Below are 27,737 nucleotides of genomic sequence, written 5' to 3' on the forward strand. Positions count from 1 at the left end.
TCGCAGGATGTGCATAGTATGCAGTTTCTGAAGGGCTGAATGTTTCTGATCTTTCTCTCTGTGCTTCAGAAAAACTTAATAGCCTGATAGTTAACAAATAAATTCCTTATTGCTAATATTACAACTGTTACAGTATTGCTAGGAAAAAAAAAAAAGTTTGAACAATGGACTTTGTTTCATGATTTTTAGTTTTTGAAGTTTTTAGTTTTCCCTCTTTTTAGGATAGGAAAGGTAATAACGTATGTTGTTATATACTGAAATAGCAACCAGAGTTGCTAAGATGAAGAAGTATTTACATCAATATACCAACAGGTAGCCTGTATGGTCTTTAAAAAAAATAATCTTAGCTTATTATAAACAATTAACAAATAATAGAAATCTTCATTCTTCTAGCTGCTTCTAATATGATGATTGAATTTCAGAAGCTTTCAACCCTAGTTACTGAACCAACAAACCTCAACTCTCTCTGTTTCAGGATACTAATCAGAAAAAGAGATCCTTCATCAGTTATAGATTATCCTCGTCTCCAAATTCTCTCACTAGTGGTAACTTGGAGCAGTAGACGCAACTTCCCTTTGGCATAAAATCAAGCCTCAACTGTCTTAAAACATTCTTAAACCCTGAATTTCTCATGCAAATCCATGTATGTCTTTGTATGTCTCTGCAAGCTCATATGGATTTATCACTCTAGATCTAAATGGAATATGAACGGAGAAATCATTGTAGCAACTAGAGAAATAAATTCTAAAGTGGTTTTAGCAATTTTCTATCTTAAAGCCAAAGATGATTTCTGTACTAATAGCACTGAAGCTATGGATTTATAGAAGGAATGTGTTTGGCCCAAATGCTTTATGCTCTTTCCTCTTTTTCTGTGCCGACCTACTTACACTTTTTTTTTTTTTCTTGGAATGCTTTTTTATTGTAGCTTTCTTAATCACCTCCTGAATGCTTTCACTTCTGAGTTTCCCATGCTGTAAGTGATGTTCAGTTGCACATTTCATTCTTCAGTGTTGGTGGTATGTTCGTTTCAGCTTCATTGGTAATTTTTTGTTTCATTAAATCCAGAACCATTACGGCCATTTTGTAGGCACTCTAGTATTTATTCCATTACTGGGCATCTTTCTCCTGTTGTGAGTGCACTTCTATGCATATATAAATGAACAGATTCAGATGATTTATTATAAATGATTCTTAGCTCTTCATCAGATGCTGTTCTGCATCATTTGTTAGTTATCATATCTGGAACTGTAGTTTGTAAAATGGAAAGAATTTAGAATTCATAGAATATGAGTAGAGAGTTCTGTCTTATTTCACCTTTTGCCAGTTGATTACAGGTTTGGAAAGCTGTGCTTGCAAACAAGGCTTATACAAGATAGCACAGGATGTAATTTAGATACTTAACCAGCAGATTATAGGCTCATCTGAGGACAGTACTTTGCACAGGCTGTTGTCTACTTCTCTCACCTCTGTTCTCCTGTGTAATTCCTTTTTTCTTTTTTTTTTTTTCTCCCATTCTTTATCTCCCTCAGTGCCTAAGTGGAGCAAATAGAGCTCCTAAGTGGAGCTGGCAGCTCACTGGCAAGAAAGGAGAATGATATGAACAGATACCGTGTTCTTACATGTACATCACCTAATCATAATATTTTCCCTGGCACTTATGTTAATTTTCTCCTCTCTTTTACTATTTTCCTAGCCATTGTTTTTTAGATGTAAGTCCACATAGCCAGAGCAATAGTCTTTTTACAGACCTCCTTCTATCATCCCAACTGTGTCTTGTTTAACTTGACTATTTAAATGACTAAGAGTCAGCATCATCCAGTTCTGAAGTGGACTGGGCAGTAATCCAGGTCTTTCTGTTAGAGACAGACATTCATTTTTTTGGAATAGAAACAAATTACTTCCAAATGCTGGAAATGTAAGAAGGCTTTTCAAAAAAGGTTTTCAGGTGTTTATAGAACAAATTAGTATAAAATAGTTTTCAAAATGCTAAGCCCAATTTAAAATAAATATTTAGTACTTTTAGGAGTTGTGAAAATATAGCACTAGAAAACTGAAATCACTGAGCTGTAGCATGCATAAAAATATAGTGAGGACACACTGGTGTCAAATTCCCCATGCACTTTTCTGTTGTGCCTCAACTAGATTGCATGCATAAAAAGGTAGTACTTTGGTTTTTTTTTTTTTTTTTTTTTTTTTCACGAGACTACATGTAGGCTGTAGGTTTGACAAGATGACTGTAAAGATCAGAAGTTGTTATTTTACAACAGTTTTGGATTCACTGTCTGAAAATCTAGATTATCAAGATGACTGGAAAATGAAGAATTTTCCTTGGCTTGAAGTTTGTTTTTGTGCCTCATTCAGCATCACATAGGCACTCTCTAATCCAGTCTTGTTCTCCACAGCTATTACCTGTCCCCTTTGGTTTTATGATATCTTGCTTTTACACAACTATAACAAATGAAATGGTATTTCCACACACGAATATTTCCTACCCATTGGCTCATCCCAGATCTGCTTCATCCTAGCAGGCTAGTCCCATTCTCCCCTCTTAGCCTCCTTCCCACGTTCTTCACCAATTTCTGTCTCATCAGACTACCTGTCTGAATAGACTTAGAACTACCTCCTCATTCTTAAATATTCTCCAGTTCTAGTTATATCTTTCCTTTATTTTTTTCCCCCACTGAATTTCATGATGTTTCCCAGGCTGTATTTATTTTTGTCATATCTCCATTTGAATCAGTCACCTTTCTTTCTGCTGCCTGGGTCCAGTGAAGTGTCAACTGGCTACATCTATGCATGTAAACTAAATGTGTCCGGGCTTCTCTGGCATTGACGACGATTGATATGAAGAAGCTTGCATCCATAAAATCAAATTCTTACCCTACAAAACAATGTCATAGAGGTCATTCTTACCCTACAAAACAAAGTCACTGCCATCTATGAATGATTTCTGAGTGGTGCTAGTTTCCGAAATGTGCCTGAGATTGTTTGTTGGAACCCTACCTGTCCCAGGCCAAAGCCATTCCAGAGACTGTGGCAAGAGTCACACACAGTGGACAATTGACTTCCAGTACTTGGAAGTCTTCCCCAACACAGTTTAGTCTACTGGTGATATACACAGCAACAAAAGAATGCACATTTCTGTATATTAACAACACAAAAAATAATTCGTGCTGTCATTCCTAGTGGCTTTTGGAGGCTGTCCCCATGGCTGAGGTTTCAGAGGTTCTGGTCAGCCTTGGCTGTGTTCTGTGCTGCTGGAGTCCCAGAGGATTTTCACTGCCCTTCTGATACAAGTCTTCATGATGCAGCTGTACTCTGTGTCTGTCTGTACAGCCGAGGTGGGACTCCCCAGATTACACGTCCTTGGTTCAAGGCGTGGGGTCATGAGCACTTCAGGAGGCTATCATTAATTACCATGAGAAAAGCAGCGCATTTGAGTTGTTTTGAAAAGCTGAACTGTTATGGCTATTTTTTTTTTTTTCCAAAGCAATCAGTTCAGGGCAGATATCTGTCCCATAGGATTTCAGCTTGATTAATGAAAAATTGGCAAAGCTATAACATAGTGTACCATAGGATCTGAATATGGAAGATGCTGGCCAATCTTTGCAGCTGATTTTGCTACCATGTCAATTTAAATTAAATTTCTAATTTAAAAATGCCACAAAAGTAATGTCTGTTTTTAAAAAATCATAATCTAAAACATATTCTAGATTAATACTTAGTTCATGTTAATAGACTACCTATTTGTTTCTGTGATTAAGATGTCCTTATGATGGTAATTCTAGGATATCTAGTTTTAGGTCCTTGCTACTTTGGAATATCTTAGTATGCCAATAGTTGTGTACCTAGCTTTATGTTTTCAGCTAGTCTCCTTCTGGACTAACTGTGGTATAGCCTTATTCTTTTCACTTTCTTTTTGTTTTGAGCTTACGTGCTGTACACTGAAAAGCTGTGTGGTGCACTGACAGTAATACCATAGTACTTCAAAATAATTTAGAAACAATTCTAAAAAAAAATAAAAGTTTGGTGAGGATACAATTATATTAAGTACATGTAAGGACATATTTTCATGGTATTCTAAAAAGAACTTATTTCTATAAGAGTTGCTTTACTTGTTTTTAGAAATTCTCCCTAAAATCATATTGCGTTTCAATCAGGCTATGACTCTGCATCCATCGGTTAGAAGAAGATAAATAGCTTTTAAGCATGTGTATTTTTCCATACTGTCAAAATGTCTCTCTCTCCCTTTTTTCCCTAAAGTAATTATTTTTGAGTTTAACAGTAAGTGTAAAGTAAGGACAGAATTGCAACAGTGCTTCCCACTTGGGACTGATGTTTCTTTTCATGACCTTATGTTAATTGTGAACATGGTTATTCTAGTTTATGCCTGGAAAAAAGGTATTGCATGGAAGCTGACTTTTAGACCCAGGTGAGGGTCAGACTAGCTTGCCATGGCAGGAACAGTCCTGGGAAATAGCTACAACTGGGTCGCAAATCCCAGTGTCTCCAGTAGGGAAGTGCAGTGTTTACAGGATGATGCTTACTTCCTTTTTGGGCAGCTCTACAGACAGCTGTGCTGAGGGGGTGGAACTAAACCTCTGGCCATTCTTGCATATTTATGGCTCCTCAGAACCAATTTTGTTACAATTCAGCAAACAATGAAGGAGGGAGATTTACTTCCTATTGTTGAGACATATCAGGTGGCTTTAAACAAGCTGTCGGGATGTTTCCTAGGGTAAATTAAACATCTAAAACATTTAAAAATTCTCTGCAGAAAGTGCAGAGGTACTTTCATCAGACATAGTGAAGTTGCTGAGTTCACTCTAACAGAGTGTGTTGGGTACATCTTTGTAGCTGTATGAGAGCAAGTGAACATTTTGCATAACTGGAATAAGTCGAAGATGACTCTTCAGGCAAGACAGAAACCAAAGCCGATGCAATACTTAAAATATGACAATCATCTTTTCTTTCTGTGCTGTCCAAAAGCAACAGTGAACCAGTCTTCCGAAGTAATACATTTGTCATTTATCTCTTTTTTTTTTTCTTTTGAAATATTACAGTATAAATTGAAACAGCTAGGGTTTCAAAAATAAAACCTTTTTGATCATTGTAAAGATAAATGAATGATACACTCCTTAATTTTTGCCAGCTTGCATATTTTCCTGTTTATTTAATTTTTTTTCTCCTTTGTTGCGTACTGCAAGTATTATACAGTGACAGATTGTCAGAGGCAAATGATGTGATTTGCTTAAAGTCCTTTCAAATGCAGAAAGTAAGCAATTATAAAAAGATTTTTCTCTGATCTTTTTCCTTATAGTTAGATGTTACTCACAGTAAGAGTTGTACCAGCCTGTAACAGTATTTGATGTATATTTTCCTCTTAGGAATAAACTGTATGAACAGAGTAAAAGTAGACTTAGCAAGTAGCAAGGCAATATAATGTGCATTTGCAGCAAAAGAGAAGATGCTAAATTGAATGTTTTTTAAAACAAAGGCAGTGATCTGGCTTTACTGTTAGAAGATATTTTAGATGAGCAATTTGCAACTTTATATATATATATATATATATAAAGGAACTTTATGCAGCATAAGGGGAAAAAATGTAAGATTATATTTTGTGACTGCCCACCTTGGAAGGCAAGATTCTTTTGGAGGTACTGTAATGTAATAAGGTATTGTAATGTAATGTAATGGGTATTACAAAATTGATCCAGTTGTAATGGAATAGTAGAAGCTGAGAAACTGTTACACTTTCTTTTAAAGTTTACTGCATTATGATGAAATTCATGGTGAAAACTTTATGTTAAATAAAGACGCACTCTGACACACAGTGTCCAAAAAGATGCCCTATTTGATTACATGCTCTTTGGTCACTGCTTTACTGTAGTTATTAACTGTTTAATCCCTTCCTGGATTTCTACTCAGAACATTATATTGTAGCAGAAAATGGAAAGTTCTACTTCCTTGAAATTACATAGATGAATGAATAAAACATATATTCCAGAGTTCTTAAAGGGAAGTTACTCCTTGGTTCTGAATCTTTGCAGTAGAAGCTATATTTTCCAACAAAATCTTACTGGTCCCATTTGTTAAATACATTTGTCTGAATCTGGAATAAAATTAAGCAAATGTATAGCTATTTGCAAATTCGGGGTTTATTTAGTGGGAATGAATTAAAAAAACAAATGTACTAATGGAAATAACCTACTATTTTTGTTGCAAAAGATGTAGAAGGACTATTTTTTGTTGCAAAAGATGTAGAAGGAAATAATAAAAATATAAATAATAAAAAATAAACCAAATATTTAGTACTTTATTATACCATAACATGTACTGAAATTTTGCTATAACTTTGGCTTAACTAACTGTGAACCTGGTCTTCCTCTGGAGAATGAGGTGTGTAAAAATGAATACATTTGTTTTTGTTGTTGGGTTTTGCTTTATGTTTTTGTGGTGGTGCTGTAATTTTTTTCCATGCAATGATTTTCAGAATCCTGATACCAATGAAGAAAAAAGCAGCAGTATAGCTTTGTAAATATTTTATAAAATGTCCATCTGAAGCCCCTCAACTTCTGCTAATTAGAGGCCATACTGTGGAGATTGACAGGGTAAATTACCAGTTAATGTTTACACAACAAAACACATGCCCAGTACAATATCCTACACTGATGTTACTGAAACCAGAGTCCGGAAATGTACAGTGGAAACAAGACGTGGTACTTTTCTTGTGCCAACACAAACAGCAATTACAGCACAGTGTGAGAGAAGTCATAAGGAATACTACTGCATATCAGTAGTTCAACGAAGTCAGCACTTTTGTGTAATTGCAGGGGAAAAGGGCTGAAAAACATTACAGATCTCAGCAAGAAATGGCCCTTTATACTTTTAAACTGATCCTTGATAAAACAATGCTGGGGTCATGAGAAGGCTACTCTGCCAATTTTGCTTCACTGTGGGATCCATTGACATCTGGCTGAGCTGCGGAAGCTGGAAAACTTCTTTAATATTCTCTTGACAGTAAAATGGACATGTGGAAAACATTCTAATCTGTTAATCTTTGGTGCTCCTGAAGAAAAAGGACATTTGGCTTTATACTTTGTGATGATAAATATTAAGTCTCCAGGTCTAGCTGTATATAAGTTGAAAGCGTTCAAATGGAGAATGCAGTTCTTATTTTCCAAATATGGAAGAAGATGAATATGCACCTGTGTAATCCAGATGATGTAATAAATGCCAGGAACTTTTTTCTATGGGTAGTTTACCATACATCTTGGCAATTTACTTTTCTTTATGGTGAATGTATTTTGTCAATGAATATTAGGGAGTAGAATCTCCAAACTTCCTTATATCCTACATATGAAAACAAATTAAAGCATTGTTTCACTCAAGGGAGTATGAAAATAAAAGTCAGAGAGATTCAAAAAAGTAGTTATACCTGAATAAAAAGTACAGGTTTTTATGTAACAGCATTGACTGTAAAAATCCTTTTTAACCTGAACTTTAAATCTAGTATGGAGTGATAGTGAATGATGGAGATACACATTTATTCAACTTGAGATAGAATGTACAATTCTTTGTTTCTGCCATGAAGTATATTACTAGAAATGAGAAGAAAGAGAATTATTTAACAAATTAAAAAGTAACTGCTATTAGCATATACTATGCATTGTAAATAAGAAACATTTATTGTATGTATTAACATAAAATGGGGATGATACCAGGGGAAAACTAAACTAGAATTCAAAATTCTGAACATGCTTTTAGTACATTTTTAATTAGTCTGAACAAGTAAAACAATTAATAAAATAATGCATTCATACATTTGATGAAAGTTAAACTGGCTTTCTTGATCAAAGTAGCCGACTACATCATTATAACACATGTGCCCTGCTGGAAATGTGTGACTTCCTTTAGGTATCTTCTTTTACAAAATAAGTCACCTTAGGAATTAAGAGAACTGTTGCTTCTTCTGAAAGCAGTGAAATTAATACAGTAACATTTAAAAAGATGAAAACAGATTTTTGTTCTCTGATACAATGAGATCCTTTTCTTTCTGCCTGCTTATTGGGGAATCATGTTTCATTGATTGTCACTGGGATCTACAAGAGGCGTCAAATCTGGGAATTCCAACTGCAGGTTAGAACTATTTTAGCAGTTGTAATAATAATGATACAGTCTTGAAGTTCATGCCTTAGCTCAAGCAAGGTCCCAGAGAGTAATAAATTCTTATTTTTAGTAAAATAAGAATTAGTCCAATTTACCTCTGGAAGGCTGGGCAGTTTCAAGAGAGCTAGGTCTGTATGAAATAGATCCTTGTAAGCAGTTGGAGTGTGCTGCCAGGGCTTTAAATGTTGCTGTTGCGTAAGGAAATTGAAAGTGCAATAAAATGTAGTTGAGAAATGGAGGGGTAAAGGCGAAATTGGAGAGGGTCTAGTCTTCTCAAGGAACATGCACAGAACCCACCACCATCCTGGTGTTTCTGAAGTAGCAGAAAAGTTTAGCTTCAGCAGGATCTTCTATTTAGATGTTGCCATGGGTTTATGAATTTTGATCCATTGAGCTTCCCAAGCTTCCACTCCAGTGAGCCAGTGGTGGTTTCAGACTGTGAAGACCACACATACTCTATGGGTGACCAGCCTGTAGACATGGAGATGATGCTTCTGTAGGACTCCACAGGACATCTGGAGATGAGCCCCAGGGATGTGGGGGAGGTCCCTGTTTTTGCTGACAGGGTGGCAGGTGGGTGGGATTTCAGAGATAATGTGGGGAATGAAAGTCAAAACAAAGTGGTTTTTGTGGGTGGGTGATGTTCCTGGCTCTAGGGGAGTCAGGTGCTGCTGTGTGAGGGCTCTGGCTGAATGAAAGTCAGATGGGACTTAAATGCTGTTACCATTTCACTCCTTAAGATACCCTGATGCTGACATACCATAATACTGCCATGGAATGAAATAGTTCTGTTCTGCTTTTCCAGCTTTCTTGTAAACACTATTATTGCTACAAATGTACTTTATTAAAAAAATGTTTTTTTCCTGTCCATTCAAAGCCCTCAGTATGTTTTCAAGTTTATTTTTGTTAATTTGCACTGTGATGTAGCATGTGAGAAGAACCTTGTGGCTGCATATAGGGCACAATCTGGCATTAAGTGGACTAAACAGTTCTGTCCACTCCATTGCTGCCCATAGCTTTTCCTCTCTAGTTCCTCTTTCCTTCCTGATCCCTGAATTATCTTCTATGTTATACATGTTTAACTGGTCTCATGACTGTGTCCAAACTTGAATCTATAAACTGAATATCCCAAATTTTAAATCAGATTAATCCATAGTATATAGCAGGTAAACAAACGGTGAAACCACCACAGGTTTACCTGAGAGCAGAGCCTTCTGCTGAAGAGCATCTGGGGCAATAACTACTTACTTGAAATCATCAGCAGCTGGCTTGGAAAATCTGGCAATGCCCTGGGTTGCTTAGGGTGGCAGGGAGAATGGAAAGTCGGTCTGTGTCATCATGGTCATCACATCTTCACGGGTCTCCACAAGACCTTAAAAATGTGTCTCGTGCTCCCCCTGCAGGTTTTGTGATCCTTAGCAGGGGAGTAGCTCTAACAAGGTACAGTCCTGAATTCGCAAAACGTAGTTTCTTGTAAGTGCACATACTCAAAAAGAGAGCAAAATATGCCCTCAAAGGCAATGCTAATAGTGATTTCTGAACTCCTGTTTCCCAATCTTAATTTTATTATGGTGTAGGATTTTGATTAGGCCTTTCTAAGCTTTTCAAAATCTCAGAAAAAAAAAATAAAAAAAATGACAGGAAAGCAGTCTCTTGTACATTTAATGACGTTTATCCCCCCAAAACATCCATGGAAATTCTCCAAAGAACTGGATCGACAACACAGATCTTGAGTGTTCAAGCCAGTAGGCGAGAGATTGCCCATGCAGTTGATGTACTTCAGGCCAGAGACAGATTTTTCTTAGTTTCAGTGAAAAATTGCTCCATAGTACTTTGTTTTTAGGTTGAGGGAAAGACCGTGGTCAACTGCTGCTGGCTTGACCTTCAGGCATTTTAGATACCAGAGTGACAAGGTTCCTGATGATGAGGTGGAACTTTCTTAACCCCAGGCTGTATGAGCCCTTAAAATCAGTGCTACTCCTGTGCCAGATGTGTGTAAAGCTGTAAGAATGTCTCCAAGAAGCTCGAGTTAGAATTATTGAATATTAGCATAACAAAGCATTTTTCTTCCCCAAAACTTGTTCTCGGAAGTGGCCAACCCCATTTTTCACTAAAACTTTCCAAAACAATCCAGCCTGAGGCAGAGACAAGGCATGGAAAATATAAGATCCAGCAGTTAAAGGCTGACAAAGTAATAAACAACTGAAAGTAGGGCCTTATGATGGAAAGTGTTAGGGAACTTTAACTCTAGATGTCATTGCCAGCTTTGCTTATAATAAATGTGTCAGTAGCAATATGAAAAGATGTGTGCAATAAGTTAAAGGAATGCTGTATTAACCTATTTTATGCAGCACGTCTGCCCACAAATTGCTTGCATCTCAGTATGTTTCAGGAGGAAAGGATTTTATTTTATTTTTTGGCTGAATGTACCAATTTTCTAAATAAATGAAATGGGAAATTATAGATTTTAATGTAACAGTGACACCCTGTGGTGAGTAGTGGAGGAGTTTCCTCTGAAAAGTATTTTATTTTGTGATGTATTAATTTTTAGCAAGAGAGAAGAGAAGAAGAAGCAGAAAGAAAAAAAGTTAGCCTTCAGAGTTTTCCACAAAGAGATATGTCATCCTGTTTTATTGCTTTGTGTGTAGAAATTCATGTTTCTAATTTTGCCAAAACTAAAATAATATTTGTTTACATGCATTTGCGTTATTGAAATAAAGAAGGTGGCAAACCTTGACTTTAGACAGAAGAGTCTTTGTGGGCACAGCCACCTTAAAAAGAATTACTGGTGTAGTTACATTTCTGTGGTTATCTTGTTCTCTACAGGAGGAGTTTCCCTGGTGGCATACCAAGTAGTGATGGTAACTGATGCCAGTACATACAGTAGCATGACAGTACCACACCTGTGCCAGCTACATACTGACAGGGATGCAGCATTAAACAGAAGTATTAGTCTTATGCTGCCTTCTCTGTGGACAATCTTTGACCTAGAGTGTAGGTCCTCCTTTTGCATCTTCCTCCCTTCCTTCTTCCTTGGAAAAATGCTGAAATAATGTAGTGGTGTTTGGTCAAAATGCACCTATCTTTAAGGCACTGTGGTACTGAAGTTCACAGTGCTGTGGCCCATAAAATTTCTGGGCTAACAAATCTTTTCCAGTTTAATAGGGATACCTTTTTTATGCATACCTGGGATCCTGGTTCTTCCCTAGATCACTTAGGTACTTTATAAATGCAGTTGATAAAAAATGATAAAAGCCAGAAAAATCCAACATATAATATGGTTTTGAAATGTTATATTAAAAAAAATAAAAAAATTAATAATTTATGACAGACCTGGTTTGTAGCTTCAGATTTATAGTTCATGCGTCTGTGGAGTTACTGATGCTGACCTTGCCATTTTTAAGAAAGGAACAAAGTTTCTTTTACAGAAACATTTCTGTCAGATGAAGCCAGGATTAAAGATCAGTAGTGAAGGTAAATAAGAAGACTGACTGTCCCAACAGGAAGTTATGGGGAGGCAGAAAAGCAAACCGAGAAACATGAAGCATTTATTATTCATTGGCAATAATGGTTTCCTGTTAAAACTGGCTATTTGACAAAGGTGATGAATTTAATTCCTTGCTCTCTCTTTGGGGAATTTGGAAGTTAACATGGGACAGGAACAAAAAGTCTTCTGCCTTCTCTAGAGAGTAACTGAAGCTATCCAAAGCTAAAGTTTGGAAGGTCTTCAGGAACCACTATCAGGGATTTAGTGACTGTCAAACCTCTGCAAGTGTTTAAAAAAGATTGGAGCATTTAAATGGTCCTGGAAGCCAGGCCATTGTTCACCCACACACATATCCATATGTAAACAGCTCAGTGAGTGCTCATCTTGGATGTGTCCTATGAAATAGCTGCAGTGCAATATTTCATGAATCTCAACGCAATTTAGTGCCTGTCAGGAAGTGACAATGAGACTGTGGGCTTTTTAAAGATCTCATATTGACAGTGAATGTTTTGCAAGCTCAGCTTGCTGAAAGGCTTGAAACTCATTATCTCCTTTAAAAACCTGACAAATATTGTATATCTGATGAAGGATGAGGCCTTATTTTACACTTTATATCAATTTTTAGCTTTTCTTTTAAAGCCCCTTATGCTTTCAAGTGCTGCAAGAGCAAAACATCTTCATAGTTGCTCAAACTCATGGAGAAATTATTTATTAGGTGCTATATCAGACTCTGAGCTTGGACAGGCTGGGCTGTAATATTAACCTTCAAATTAGTTAGTAGTGCTGCTGAAGGATGTTTTCCAACATCTGTTTTTAGCATGGTTAGAATGGAGCTTGCAGTACGTATTATTTAAGTACTTTTTGAATGGGGCCACACGGACGATGAACTGCAGTGATTCTGCACATGAATCAGACAGCACGTTATATTTGCCTGTCACTGAAAGAAGTAGCACATGCAAAAACAGATGGGTGCTGCTGAGCCTGCTGCTGAAATAGCAGTACAGTGCAGCAGACATCTTATCAGAAGGGTTGTAAAGAGAACTTTAAAGGAAGACAACTCTCTTTTTATGTTGGAAGTATATTGTTTCTTATTTTTCTTAAAGTTGAAGCTCTGTAAAGCACTGGAGCAGGCTACTGAGAGTAATATAGGTGAACCCACAGGAGCAGGTTCTCCCCAGCTTTCAGTTGATGTACTTTTCCATATGATTTCGGATGCTACCTTGCAACCAAAACCCATTTAGTTGATATTTTTCCTATTTTTGCACATTGACAAGTGTTTCATGAGATAATTTGCTGGAGTTAAAAAGTGACTGTTTATGCTAAAGTGGTTCCCTGAATCTATTGATCTTCCTAGGAATTTAACAACTGTGATGTAGGTTAGCACATTATTTACCTAAAACTTTTATCCTCCCACAAAAGTTAGTGAAAATAAAGTATCAAGAAGGATTCTTTAGCAGCTATGACATAACCTGACAGCTGGGGGGAAACACCAGGAAGGACATTTTTTTCTACCTTTTCCTCTCTAAAACAGTCATTCCTGATAGAAGTCTGTATTTCTGATGAAAATCTTGAAATCAGACTAAGACAGCAGTAATGATAACAGGATGCATGCTTGTATCAAACCAACATATCTACATTCTAGTCTCCCTTTTCTATTTCCCAGACGTTCACCACCCTAATTCTTTCCAGTAAGAGGTTTTTGGTGTCTTTCTGCAGGGACACTTACAAGCCTGACAGCTGCCACTTTGGAGCTTGAAGCAATGATTTTTAGAATAAATGTATGAATCTTAGCAGCTAATGAGAAAGAAACAGAATTTCCTGTTGAAAGCTATTTTAAACACATACCCTCTGTGTATTGGGCACAGATGTGTTGTATAACACATTTTCTGACCAGCGGGTTACACAAACAAAGTGTGTGACAAGTGACTGAAATGTGAAACATGTACTTTAGCGATTCACTTCATAACTCACAGATTAGTGTACTTTTAAATACAATATCCTTCTCAGAAGGTCTCATTGTGTGAGCAGTGTGAAACAGTAATGTCTTATCTGTCACCGTTATGTACCTTTTCTCCTCTGAGGTTAAAGGCTTTGAGCCACTACCTAGCTCAAGATAAAGTTTTTTGTCTTAGAATAGGACCTGGGACAACACTTAATTGGATTACTCTTTAGTTTTACACTCTAGAACTGTTGGAACTTCAGCAAGCCAGTAAGGTCAATGATGGAAATGGAAATGATGGAAATGATGGAAAACTAGAAGAAAGTGCAACAAAACCTTAGGGAAGTTAATTTCAGAACCAAAATACCCACATATAAAGTGAGGCTGATGGGTGTAATGGGAAACGGGATTTAGCAACTGCAACACCATCTTTTGCCTGCCTTATCAGGTAGTTGTCTGTGAAGGAGAAACTCAGGCTCCTAGCCTATGGGGATGGTTAGATCCCTGTATGTATGAGAGCAAGAGAAACCAGCTTGCAGTGCAGTCAGACCTCTAAGCTGGTCTTACTGACTTGCAAATGTAAGCAACAGGAATGATTTAACCTCTGAATCTCTCAGAACCCAAAATCAGAGCTGTAATGGAAACCTGTCTGTGCTCAAGAATTCCCGTCCAGAATTTGAGTTGTGAGTGAACCATAATTCACTCTGTCTGACTTCTTCTAAGCTTCTGGTGTTCATCTGCATAAATTTTAGGTGGTTAGCCATAGGGGAAGGGGATACTCTAGTGTGAATAAGGTAGAGAGTTGCTGGTGTCTTTAAAGACCTGATGACCTCTCTGCTTAATACCATTACATGCCTCTCATTATCTGTAGAGCTTGAATGCTTCCAAAGGCACCTAGTCTTCAAGAGGAAGGCTGAAGAGCTTTCTCTGACAAGGGAGACTCAAGTGACTGGGACCACATACCTAACATAACAGAAAAAAATGCATCCCCCTTTCAGCATTATCTTAAAAACCAGTCACAGAAAGAAGAGGGTGCAAGAGCTCATTGAACAAAGCAGTAGAAATCACAGGGTCAGTCCCTTTCCTTGCCCAATCAAACACACAGCTTAGTCTTTATCCCATAGGAAATTTAATAATATCTGTTGGGCATAGTTGGTAATTTTTCTACTATTTTTTATCATGAATATGTTGAGAGAGGATTAGGAGAAAGAAAGAGATAAGATAAAGTAGGAAGAAAATTATGTCAGAAAATTTTCAATTAAGGACAATTGTCTGTTTTCTCAATTCTTACTTTAATAGAGAAAGTTTAATACTGTACTTCAATCAGAACGTATACCTATGGAGACCTTCTGTGATACCCGAGCTATTCTGTTACTTGAAGCAGCTTAACAACTTGGCTTTTGAAAGCTGCTCTGAGACTGTGCTAGGGTGTGAAATTTACTGTTTCAGGAACTGTTTTTTCTTCTAGACTTGTGACTACTGTAAACAAGGGGTCAGACTCACCAGGATACAGTTGTTTAATTTTTTTATTCCAGTTGTTTTGAACTCAAACTCTTTAACAGATGTGTCAAAATTTAATTCTTCCTTATATTACAGTGTTCCACTTGGGTGAAAATACCTTGTAGTCTTCCTCTAAAACGAGAACAAGAAAAATGTCCATAGAATTATTAACATGGTGGTTTCATTGTCTCTAGTAAAGACGGAAGAAAATAAAACCAGAGGAAAGAAAATGCTACTACTGGCATTCTTTGTGCAAGCATAGCCATTAATATAAAACACATTTTAGAGTATATATGTTGCAAAATATTTTGGTTAACACATCATTCAGATGCTAATATTAAGGCTTCCAACTTGAAAAGATGTGTTAAAGTTACTCATTTGAGTAAATGCATTGATTGTGTTTGGTTGTGTGTAAGCCTTTCCAGGAGTAGATTCACGCTACTTAAAAACATCACACAGTGATATTAAGAGAGAGAAATCTTAAAACTCTGTTTGGCTCTAAGACAGCAATCATCTTATCTGCCAAAATTACATGTAATTGACTGTTAGTTCTCTGTTCCACATCCTGTGTTTGAAGAGTCTTACCTTATAAAGATGTCAGGACTGAGGCTGTTATATTTTCTTTGGAGGAACACATCCATTTGTGGAGAAATATGTGTCTTATCTATGGCAAATAATATGTGTAGCCTGCTATTTATGAATAATTATAAATAATACTTGGTGATGGTGATGCATTTTTGTGTTGTAATTTTCCAGATGGGAGTTGCTGTAGTGGATTCATCCGTTGCAGGTCTGGGTGGCTGTCCCTATGCAAAGGGTGCTACTGGAAATGTGGCCACAGAGGATGTGATATACATGCTTAATGGTCTGGGGATCAATACAGTAAGATAATCTTTACTTTCTACTTAAGATAATCTTTACTTTAAGGTAAAGAAAAACATTTTTCTAGACAACATGAGATGCATAATGGACAGTTGTGCTGTACAAAAAGTATTGGAGGCATGTGGTAGTTTTTGCCAAATCAGTGTTATAATATGCGTTGACACAATATGAACAATATTGTCTTCTCTAGCAGTCTAGAGCAGGATGGGTTTGAGTATTTGACAGGAATATGAATAACCCCACTTCCCTAACGGGAGATATGAGGAGCTCAGTAGCAACGACTTTGAGTCATTGCTCTGCCTCAGTAACCTCAAAATATAACTACTGTTGATATTGCCTCAGAAGTTCAATCAGCGTTTCACTGGAAAGATTGAGTGAACCTCAGCTTTTTTTTTTAGAAAGCTTTGAATTTGCTTCATAATTCTTATTAATATGCTGTCAATTCTTCTGGCTTCAAGGTAGATAAAGAATTGTGTTTGGACATAGGACAAGCATAGGACAAAGATATTTGTCAGTTATTCAGTTAATATATTTCAAAATTGTGCAAAATCTGTTCTTGGCTAGAACAGTGGTTTTGGATGCCCCATACCTGGAGGTGTTCAAAACAAGGTCAGATGAGGCTCTGGGCTGCCTGATCTAGTGGGTGGCATCCCTGCCTATGGCAGGAGGGTCGGAACTGCTGGTTCCTTCCAACCTGAGCTGTTCTATGATTCTATGAACAGTTGCTGACTTTTGCAGGCTTCACAGTCATGTTTATTTCCAGCCCTGTTCTTGAAGGAGAGGGCAAGGCAGCTTATCTGCACTGAGCTGCCCTTTAATTAACCTTGCCAGCGAGCCTCCTCATTTCATGAGCACACATTTAGTATCCCATGTTTGGTTGGCATGTTAATTATTCTGTAATCCTGAGAATCAAGAACCTTCTCAAAAGGATCTGTTCTTTAATCTTCCTTTCGGTCAGCATTGTTCTAGAAATGTAGCATAATGAGTTTTTACTAACTTAAGCAATACAATGGTTTTACCTTTAACTTGGATTTTGAGAGTCAGGTTCAAAGGAGAAAATATTAAGAGCTGCCAAAACTTCTACATGTGTAGCTTTTATTTAAATTACTGCAGAGAAAGAAAAGTCTAATGTCTGCCATGCAAAGACCTAAGTTAATGGGGAATTATTGCCTATCTATTGCAGTTCAGTGTGGCATGCATGCTAACAGAGTTCCTTGACATAAAAGAACTGTGGAATTTGTATCTGAATTGTACATCCCTGGACCAGTTAAATCATATTTAGTCCCTTACAGAGTTCACTGTGATGATTTTCTGTTTTCGTGTGCTTCATAGGGAGTTCTGGTTAGATGTCAGATACCTGTTTGGAAAAGGCTTAATCATGTGTCCACTGGACAAGTGAACTGTTTTGAACTCTGCATAAGTGATTTGGGGTGTCATTTTCATGAAGCAGATGCTTATTCTTTTAAAATAACACAATTCTTTAGAAAGGGGAGGAGAAATCATGCATTTTGGTTTATATTGGTGGGTGCCTTTTAGAGTTAGCCCTTCTCTGGGCAAAATACCCATTGACTTTTATGACTGACATCCAGCAAAAGGAATCAATTGAATAAAAATGCCCTGATAAAAAGAAACATGCTTTGCTCCAGGCTACTTGATAAGACTTACTAGTCTGTGAATGATCTGGTGTCAAAGCAGGAATCTAGCTTATCCTAAAGGCTGATTCCAAATGCTATGAAGATAAATATCTCATTGTCAAATATTTAGTGCTCCCCATTTTTTCATTTTAGATTATGCAGTAGCAAAACAAGGCTTCACTTCTTGACCCTTTTCTGGCCCATTAAAAACAAAGTGGTTTACTGGATGAGAGACAAATCCCTGGATGTAGACACAGAGTCTCAAAATTATTGTCTTAATACATGAGCTTTGGTCTTTGCAGTGTTGGTTTTGATACCACGACCAATTCTGTAAAATCATTATTGAAAAAAATCTATTAATATGTCATTTTTTATATAATGGCACAAAATGAAATTACAATTATAATTGTGCCCATTTGCAAGGAGCTTCTTCTCTTGTTCCTTTCATCTATGCATTAAAGCTCTCATTTTGTTGACTAAAGTCACTTAAAGTGTCCACCAAAGGATGGACAGTATTTAAGTGTACATTATTGTGTTCAGATTGACTAGATATGTCAAAATAACAATTAATACTTGTTATGTACTTTTCTTCATACCGTGTAACCAAGAATTGACACATGAAATGAATCTTTAGCAGGCTAAGTATGAAATAAATTTGTAGTAGAGCCCATCTACAAAAAGGTTGATTGTTGAAAGGTTGTACCACAGTGAATAAATAACAAATTATGTCATAGACCATTAATGCTCATGAAACTTTGTAGGGAGCCATGTACAAAGACAATTCCTATATGGTCCCTATGTAATTACAGTAATAGAGCTTGTGCTTACGATGTCTTTGAAGTAGCAAACAACAAGCCTTTCTGAGAAGTGACTAAATACTCTTAGCCTCACATTACTGACAATGAAACCAAAGTTCAGAAAGGTAATAGGTTTGGTATTTATGATTGCTGAATGAGAAGTGATTAATAGAAGTCAGTGGGAGTTAAAAAGCTTTGCCTTCTGGCAGAAGCTTTTCTAACTTAACTCACTTATCCAAGTTCATAGATACTATTGGAATCACTTGTCTTTATGCTTCATGGTACCAAGGAGGAATTCTGAATATGTGGAATACACTAAATACACTTAAGTACATGTCTGAGCATCTATTTGAAAACCTATTATTTTGATTCAACAACCTTACAAACATATGACACTACTCTTTTCCCATATCTATCTGTAAGTCATACTTGTGAATGCTGGGTTTTGTGTCCTCATGACAATCCTCTTAGGATTATGACACATAAGAAAGACGATTTAAAAGCCAGAGATGCTTGTATTTCTTTTAGTGAATGTGAATTGTGAACATGTTTCTTATCAACGTGTATCACATTATGCATTGTTACAGTGCTGAAAATGTGAATTTTACATAGTTTATGTTTTTTACTTTTCATCTTACATAATCTAACTACCAAGTATGTCTATGGTGACATGTACCTTACTTCTTCCTAGTAAAAAGCATAGATATGGTAAGAATTTTTAGATTGTGTTATGTACAACAGTTCTTTACAAACTAAAATGAAGTAATGACCAATAAAGGATAAACAGAATGAGCTGAAATCACCCTGGTTATAACTCTATAAAATGAGAGAGTTATAAAAAGATGTGTTTGAACAATAAGTTTTAGATGGTGCTGAATGCTAGAACTGATTGGAAACAGAAACTTTTTTTAAAATTAAAAATGTTTTTAGTTTCATTTCTGTGAAGTAATTTCTATACTCATTAACATTCTGAGCCAACTCCAAGAATGAAAAAGACAAAGTTTACTGTAGAATATGGTAAGTGCTAGATCTCTAAAAAAAAATAAATGAGGTCTTGGTCTGTACTTCAGTACATAAATCTGTTATTGTTATGAAAGTGTACTTCTGGTGTAATAAATCTTGCATTCTTTAATTTTTACTAAAATAACACACTTCTCCCAGTTCTGCATAGCTACTCAGTGTATTTGCATTTCAAAGTCCCCATTTGCATCCCTTCTACTGGCTTTAATGGCTTCTAAATCCCAGTTTTTGGAGCAAGTGCTTGCATCACTTAGACAATTTGAAGTCTAAAACTTTAACTGTAAATGAGTTATTCAAGAAACCAGTAATGTAGTATTTTTTCCTTTTTGATCTGATTCTCTTTTAGGAATCAAGCAGTACCTATATGTGTCATGTGTCTTATATTAGTTAAAAACAAAACAAAACAAAACAACAAAAACAAAACAAAAAAACAGTTGATTGCTCAAGGAATATTTTTTTATCTAGAGCTTATCAAGCAGCTGCAATTTTTTAGTCAGTTGCACTAACTATGCAAACTGTACTTTTGCATTGAGGGGAACTTTTTCAAGATGGTGATTATATTTGTTCAAGAGAATGCAAGATATTGTTTCTCACTGATGTCAGTTGCCAATAAAAGTATGTTTCCTTCATTTTCCTGAGGTACAAATGGAATATTTATGAGCATGAAGTTTGGTAATAAGTGCAGCACATAAGTAGACACTGTATTTTATTACAACTTCTTCTAGTTATTATTCCATTTCTTTATTCCAGATCTTTTTGAGTTTGAAATGTATTACTAGAGTATTTGGTTAGGGTACGAAATCACCATTAGAGTGGTAGAACCTTCCAAACACCTGGGAGCTGTGATTGTTGTGTCTCTATAACTTTACTGAGCTCCATTGCTTCCTATCATCCGCCTATGATAGGAAGCAGGTCCTCTTCAAAAATTAGACATTGGAGCAAAATAACATGAAATTTAAGCATTTTCAGTGTGCATTTATTATTCTTAATATTTTTCACTTCTATTTTTTAGGGAGTAAATCTTTATAGAGTGATGGAGGCTGGAAACTTCATCTGTACAGCTTTGAACAAGAAAACAAACTCAAAGGTTGCACAAGCTTCCTTCAATAGTGGAACAATCAATTGAATGGATTTTCTTTGCAGATTAATTACATTTATCATCCACCTTGACCAAGGACATTTATATCAAGAAAACAAACATAAGACCATCATTTCAGCAAAGAACTAAAACAGAACCTAGATATAACTTTTTGTTATGGGAAGAGTTTCTGTACTGTAGTGTCTTGTCAAGAATTGTCTGATTTGTAAGGCTGAAATAAATGACTGTCATACAGAACACTATGCTTGGTACCTCTACAGATGAGAAGAATGTATAAACACCAGGCCATTTTACCATTCTTTAACTGGAATTTTATTAATTTTTTTTTAGGTAAACTGGTTAGAAGCAGTGAATACATAGTTAATTTTTAATCAAGATTACTTTTAGAACAGTACAAATATTTGTAGTAGTTTATGAGATCCCACATTGTGTGTGGCCATTCTATCATGTGTTTTATTTATCTGAATCTATATTTTTCATTTGTCAAGTCAGTTGTGTAATGACCATGGAGCCAAATCTGAATGTAGTGTAAGAAATTTTTATCTATAGCACTTTTGTTATTTTATTTTGTTTAACATCTGCTAAGTATATGGATGACTTTATCTTGTTCCAAGACTTTGTGGTGAATGGCAGCCTGCCAGATCCTCCAATCCTAATGCAAATTTCCTTATTTGTTACATATGTTAAATTTGTTGTAGTTGCTTTTTTTTTTTTTTTTGTCAACTGTATTAAAACCTAATTGTATGAAGAAATTAAAAATTGGCAAGGTTTGCAACCATTGTTCAGGGTCGTAGTAGTGTAGAAGGGGCTAAACTTTTGTCCAAGGTCTCATCAAACAATTTGACTTTTTCTTCTATAGTCTATGAATTCACATTTTGACATTCTCATTAATTTTTGAGGATCGTAATGCTCTGTTGTACTAGCTTACACAGAGGGAACCACCTCCAATTTATCTCTGTGCTCTTGAGACAGTTATACTGTACTTTTAAATGTCTTAGTTCAGCAAGATGCTAATTAACTGTATTGTCATTTTTAGAACATAATGAACAAATGCAAAGAAAAGTCTTACTGTGTCTATAAACTGTTCAAATGTTGCATGAAAATACTGTCATTTTTTCAATCTAAAACATCAGTACTGTTACTGACTTTGTCAGTAACATACTTCCAGAATTTTCTGTGATCTGTATTTTTTTTTTTCTTCAAATAGCCTGTTCACATGGTAAGCCAAATCCCTGGACTATGATCTTTTTCCATATTCTCTGTTTTCCTGCAAAATATGGAAGCTTGGGAAAAGGTGAGATGAAACAAAGTGGAAGATAACATGTAAATAAAGAAAAGTGTGGATCATTTTTTTATGAAATTCAAATCTGCCAGGTTACAGCTGAGTCTTAGCTTGCCTTTGAAACTCCAAAGTGAACTTTTTCTGAGATCTTTGAGCCGGTACTGGAATCTGGAATTGGCACAGCTTAACAAAATCAAACTTGGCATGCCATGAAACTCAAAGATAGAATTTTAATACAATCCTTCTATCCAGTTTATGCTGCAGTAACAGTCAAAAACAATATAAGCAGCATTGTTTTACTCTTTTAATGGTAAAAGTCAAAGGATAAGCAAAGAAATCTGCTTAGGTGAGGCAGGAAATTTATTGCCTATCGATCCAAAATAAATTGCACCCTTTCCTGTGGCGTCCAGTAAGAAGACTTGCAGGTAATCTTAAAGACGTGGAAACACTGATTTACGTGATCTGTTCTGGGTATGTAGTTGGATTGCCACAAGAAAATGTTCCATCCTCATTGTAGGCCAGTTTAGGAACTGCATTGATATTATCCACTTTTTGGTAAGTAGAGTAACTACTACATCTTAGATAAAAGTGAGTCGTTGTACTACAACCACAACTTCTATGTTAAATAATATACCTATGTAGATTACAGAATGAAAGGGCTAGCTCTGCTCAGCTCTTTGAGAGTTCTAGATGCCAATATCCTAACTACCGTGAAGGGTTTCTGACTTTTTCTCTAAGACCCTTCAACCCTGGAGAAGTTGTCAGATATGCCTCTGCCCGTAGTGCATCAGAGGTTGTTCAGCATCTGGGATGTCCTAAAGCTCTTAACTCTCCCTATGCCCAGAAATAGGGAACCTATTATTCTGCCTCAGTTCTTTATTGATTCTGTGTTAGAAACTACTTGGGAGCTTATGAAGAGTCTTAAATGCAGGTCTGTTATTCTATAATGATGTAAGCATTGGAAGAGATGAGCAGTCACATCTGGAGCCAGTACTTTACCCACACGTTCAGCTTCAACCACATAGTGAGTTATAGTAATCCGAGGTGGAGGTCACAGACATATAGATTGTTTGTCAGGATTGTTTATAGGAGGAAGAAACATAAAGCCAGATTCAAAAAAAAAAAAAAAAAAAAAGTTTATTTGCCAAAAGTGCCACCTGGAATAAATTATTTAGGCATGTGGATCCAGGTGAGCAATCTCCTCAAAATGCTTCTTTACTTGTAGTATGAATGAGAATTGGTAGACATCGCATGTTTGCGCTACTACAATTTGTTCAGCATATAATATTCTGCTGCTCTGCTTTCCTGAGATGGCATTGTTTTGGCTGAGCAGAGCATTTTAATGCCTAATCCTTAGCTTCAGAAAAAATAGGCATATTTTGCCCTTACGTTCAAGGGCTAATCCAATATTTATTCTATGAGCATGCATTACTCACATAGGTAGCACCAAGTTCACCACATAGTAAAGCAGTTGAGGCCGCATCCCTCCAAAAACATGGCAGGAACAGTATGTGGTATGATGGTGCTACTGCTCCAGTGCTTCTGATCTTCTAAATTTTTAAGTTTGCATTCAGAGCAACTGACCATAAGTGATGCTTGCTCTTTGGTTTCTTTCAGTGTCCCCCATTGAGTAAATTGCTGTTAGTTCACCCTGAAGTAACCCTCTGCCTATGGAAGACTTAAATCCAGTGTTTTGTGTGAGAAGGTGTCTCAATTACTATATTATTATTAAAATTATATATATTTTGAAAGCTATCAAGAAAAAACAACAGAGTGCTGTGCATGTTCCCACAGATAAAATGTGAGGACACGCTGACTCCCTGTCTGTTTTGGTGATGCTCTCTGGGATTCCTACCAGAGACAAATTAGATGTACAGAAGGAGCTGGGGTTGTTTAGCTTGGAGAAAAGAAAGCTCAGGGGAGACTTTATTGTACTTTACAATTACCTTAAAGGAGGTTGTAGAGTGGTGGGGATCAGGCTTTTCTTCCAAGCACCAAGTGAAAGATGAAAGGAAATGGCCTCAAGTTGCACCAGGGGAGGTTTAGGTTGGATGTTAGGAGAAATTACTGAAAGAGTTGTGTGGCATTGGAATAGGCTGCCTAGGGAAGAGGTTAAGTCACCATCCCTGGAGGTTTTCAAGAAACATATAGATGTAGAACTTAGCAGAATAGTTTAGTGGTAGACTTGTCAGTGCTAGGTAAAAGGTTGGACTAGATGATCTTAGGGGCATTTTTCAACCTGAATGATTCTGTGATTCTATGATTTACTTCTACGCTTTGAAGACTCTTCTGAATTCCACTGTTTTGAAGTCACTGGAAAGATCTCATGGAATAACATGGAGATCATCTTGTGCCATGGCCAGAGAGTATGTAAGATGGAGTGCCCTGGGCAGTCTTTGGTCTGTGGCTGTGTCTGAACCTGCGAAGCTTCAACAGATGACCTATGTCATGTTGCTGGAATTCTCTTTAATACTTTTGTAGTAGCTTTTCTTCTTGTACTGTTGGCAATAGCTAGAAATTCAAATATTGTCTTCTTTGGCAGGTCAAGGCACTATATTCTAAAGGCATGGCTTGTGTGCTTTTCTGGAGAAATTGGTCAGTTCCACTAGTAATGGGCGTAATTGTTCTTCAGTGCCTTTCACAAGACAGCACTGACATGGATCCCTTACGTGCATAGTGCTAATGTTTTCCAGCAGCAGCTTGCTTTGTAGTTGAAGCTTTTATGTATTAGGGCAACTTGGCTCTGGACCAGCACTTTAATGTTTCATTTTCATCTATAACCAGAGTTTATGGGAATAAGAAGTGAATATTCTGGTCTTGTGAATAAGTCCAGAGAAGTGTTGGCTAATTTTCCTTTCTTAATAGCATCATTTGAGTCCATAAAACTTTTATTATTGTAAAAAGGAGTCACAGAATGAAGAGTATGAGCCTGTGAGGTAAAATTCCTATGTTTAGGATCTGTGCTGTTGAAATCAAAAAAATGTTTGTCCAAAGGGTTAATGTGAACGTATAAGATCTACCTATTTTTTCACAGAGGTATTTTTAAAGGGTAGAAATACTGTTCAGTTGCTATATTAAATACTTGAAAATTAGTATTCTGTGCCATAGATTTTTTGTATGATTTCTCAGACTGCCTTAAGTTCTTTTTAAAAATTAAAAAATAATAAAGTCCTGTTGATATGACAGGATACTTAATAATTTCTTTAGATCTGAAATGTCTAGAGAACTGCATAAATGTAAAAATTAGTCTGGAGAACTGAATGAAAAACACATTTCCATTCCAGTTCTTGAAGATAATTCTTTGGTTGGTTGGTTTGTTGTTGTTGATGATATTAAGCTATGGTTTGAGCATTATTTTTCTCTGTGGTCCTGCTCTAAGACAGTGTTGATCTTCAGCGCTACCATAAACAACAGGCAGAAGGACCACAGCCAAAGTCAATTTAGTCCTTTGAAACTGATGTCAAAAAGGTATGTTTGCTAAGGAGTTGACATGTACCCTCCTCGTTAAATCTATTTGTGATTTTGCAATTTGTGATGAAGATGAAACAAAATCTATCTCAGTGTTTGTTGAAACTGATATGCTCATCTATTACGCCAGATTCAGTGTCTCTGACTAACCAGCTCTCACATACGGCATTAGTAAATATAAGGTGTCACTCTGACATGTACGCCTGTGTTGACTTTGTTACCTTGTAATCTGTTTGGAGTGCGTTTTCTTAGAATTACCTTTCTATCACTTGTTCCCATGTGCTTTTATAGTTGACAAATCTCTTCTAAGTAACTAGGAAAACATTTCTTCCCTCCATTAACTAAACATTAAAAGCTACAGCCAGTAATGGAGGTAGGAGTTGAAAAATTCAATGAGGCATCATCTAGCTTTAGATGTTCCTATGCAAAGTAGAAATCTGTGCCCTGTACATGATGTCAAGAACCCCTGCACAGTTCATGGGAGACTGAACAGCTCTAGCATGTGGTCTGAAATGTCAGCGTGTCAGCTGGAGAACTTTCTTGGAAAAGTCAGCAGTAATAATCCTACTGAGCTGCAGACAGTTGTCTTCACCTGCTTGAATAAAATGGTTAAAGTTTTCCCTCATGGAAAGACACCCAAGAACTCAACGATATTCACTCTTTTAAGGCAATATCTTGCGGATAGAGATGGTTCTGCCTTCCATCCATCTACTGTGTTACTAGCTTGATCTGACACCTAGCCCAGAGTACAGATCATAATTCCCACAACAGCCTGAGAAAGCTGTCTGTCCGAGAAGCACATTCTCTCACCTCACAAGAAGGTGACATGGCTAAGGAATATCTTCCTTTTGAAGAATTCAAGACTCACTGTGGCAAGACAAGGGAAGTATACATGTAGGGTTGAATTTAAAGCTTTGTATCTTCAGTGCTGCGTAAGGAAGAGATAGTCCTGTGTATGTCTCAAAAACTACACATTTAATTTGAAACAATCTTTAGATAAACTGCATAAACAATATTAAAAGCAAATGCTGCAATCCAGTATTTCTTGTTTCAAATGAGAATGTTATAAAGAATGTTATAGGACTAAAATTTATGCTTCCTCCCTCTTCCTCCTTACCTAAAATGACCAGGGAATCCCAAGTCATCAGATCAGTGAGACATCAGTGTTTCTCAGCTGGGAATTAGGTGCAGATGCCTCACTTCAGAGGAAAAGATTTTAGTTGTGAGTCTGTTACAAAAGATTCTTCATCTATCATGAAATCATTTTGCAGGATGTATGATATTGTTGGGTCTTAAGCATGCCTAGGACTGAAATTGCAAAACAGGGGGATACTGCTCTTTGTTAAAATGCTACTGACTGAATTTTATCTGTGTCCATGTAGTTGGAATATGGCACTCCATATTCTTTGTGTCAGAAATAGAGTCTAGTCATGATCACCTGAATACAGATCATCACAGCAGAGATTCCTTTATTTAATAATTAATGACTGGATACAATTGACAGAATACAGTGGCACTATGAAATATAAATCAAAAGAATTGTGATACAGGTACATTTTACATATGTAATGGAGGAACTTTACTTTTCCATTGAGCACTAAAGTTAGCCCTAATGAAAAGAGCCTGTAAAGTTGCACAAGTAATACAATTTCAGCTAAATATTTTGCTGTCTTTAAAATAACTCACATACATAACCCCAGTTTCAAATACATCTTTTGTGTGTCTAAATGTGTGTTTTTAAGCACACATATGAAGAGAGTTCCTAACATCAACATCCAGATACAAGCTAATTAGAAAATGAAAGGTTTATAAGACAGAAAGTTACAAGAGATGTTTTTGTGACTGAGGTTTAGTTAAACCTGAATATAAATGGATTTCTTCGAATTTTGAGACACAGATGGTTGAGCAGTGCAGCATTGTTTTTTAAAGTCAGACTGAACAACACAGGGTTCACTTCATATTTCCTGTATAAAGAAATTATTTTATCCAACACTGATAAACGGATTCTCAATGCTAATCTCATAAATTTGAACTTTTTCCTCTTAACAGTTTGAAGATTAAGAATATTAATACACTACTCTCAAAATACCTACATAGATATACTAAACTCTGCAAATTGCTATACTGATACAGAAGATCCTTCTGATTAGCGAACTACCCAAATTTCCACTTTTTGTTTCTGTTGTATTTTGTCCAAGGGTGATTTAGTAATGAGATAGCATTTAATTGCAAAATAAGGATTTATTTTTATTTTTGTTTTTGTTTTTATTTTTATTTTTATTTTTATTTTGGCTTTGTGCAAATCCTAAAGAAAGAGAAAATGTCTAGTGTAATAATTGTTTAAAATCTCTAAAACTCTATCCAATATAACTGCACACCAAAGATTCTTGCTCTTCTTATGTCAGAAATTTGAATTTCTAAATTTTGTGCCTTTGTTCTCAATCAATCGTGGTCAAAACT

At 36.3% G+C, this 27,737-nt stretch overlaps 2 protein-coding genes across 16 annotated transcripts in view; one reads left to right on the forward strand and one right to left on the reverse strand.

Annotated features, from left to right (window-relative positions):
* Positions 1 to 27,737, forward strand: part of HMGCLL1 (3-hydroxy-3-methylglutaryl-CoA lyase like 1) — a 139,993-nt gene that overhangs the window by 107,632 nt on the left and 4,624 nt on the right. For 7 of the 15 annotated variants that reach the window (XM_072036352.1, XM_027455089.3, XM_027455087.3 and 4 more), the window contains 2 exons: positions 15,852 to 15,977; positions 20,441 to 25,471. The exons of 1 other annotated variant lie outside the window; for it this stretch is intronic. In XM_072036352.1, coding sequence (XP_071892453.1) covers positions 15,852 to 15,958 — 107 coding nt within the window. In that variant the 3' untranslated portion in view covers positions 15,959 to 15,977; positions 20,441 to 25,471. Of the gene's footprint in view, positions 1 to 475; positions 7,825 to 15,851; positions 15,978 to 20,440; positions 25,472 to 27,737 lie in introns of those variants that run through there. 7 more of the 15 variants (XR_005264537.2, XM_027455085.3, XM_027455086.3 and 4 more) reach the window with 6 other exon arrangements.
* GFRAL (GDNF family receptor alpha like) overlaps positions 14,054 to 27,737 on the reverse strand; it is a 40,991-nt gene continuing 27,307 nt past the window's right edge. Inside the window, exon 9 of the mRNA XM_072036351.1 lies at positions 14,054 to 15,227. Coding sequence (XP_071892452.1) covers positions 15,181 to 15,227 — 47 coding nt within the window. The 3' untranslated portion in view covers positions 14,054 to 15,180. The remainder of the gene's footprint in view (positions 15,228 to 27,737) is intronic.

This window comes from Anas platyrhynchos, chromosome 3, assembly GCF_047663525.1.
Source record: "Anas platyrhynchos isolate ZD024472 breed Pekin duck chromosome 3, IASCAAS_PekinDuck_T2T, whole genome shotgun sequence".
Classification (NCBI taxonomy): Eukaryota; Metazoa; Chordata; class Aves; order Anseriformes; family Anatidae; genus Anas; species Anas platyrhynchos.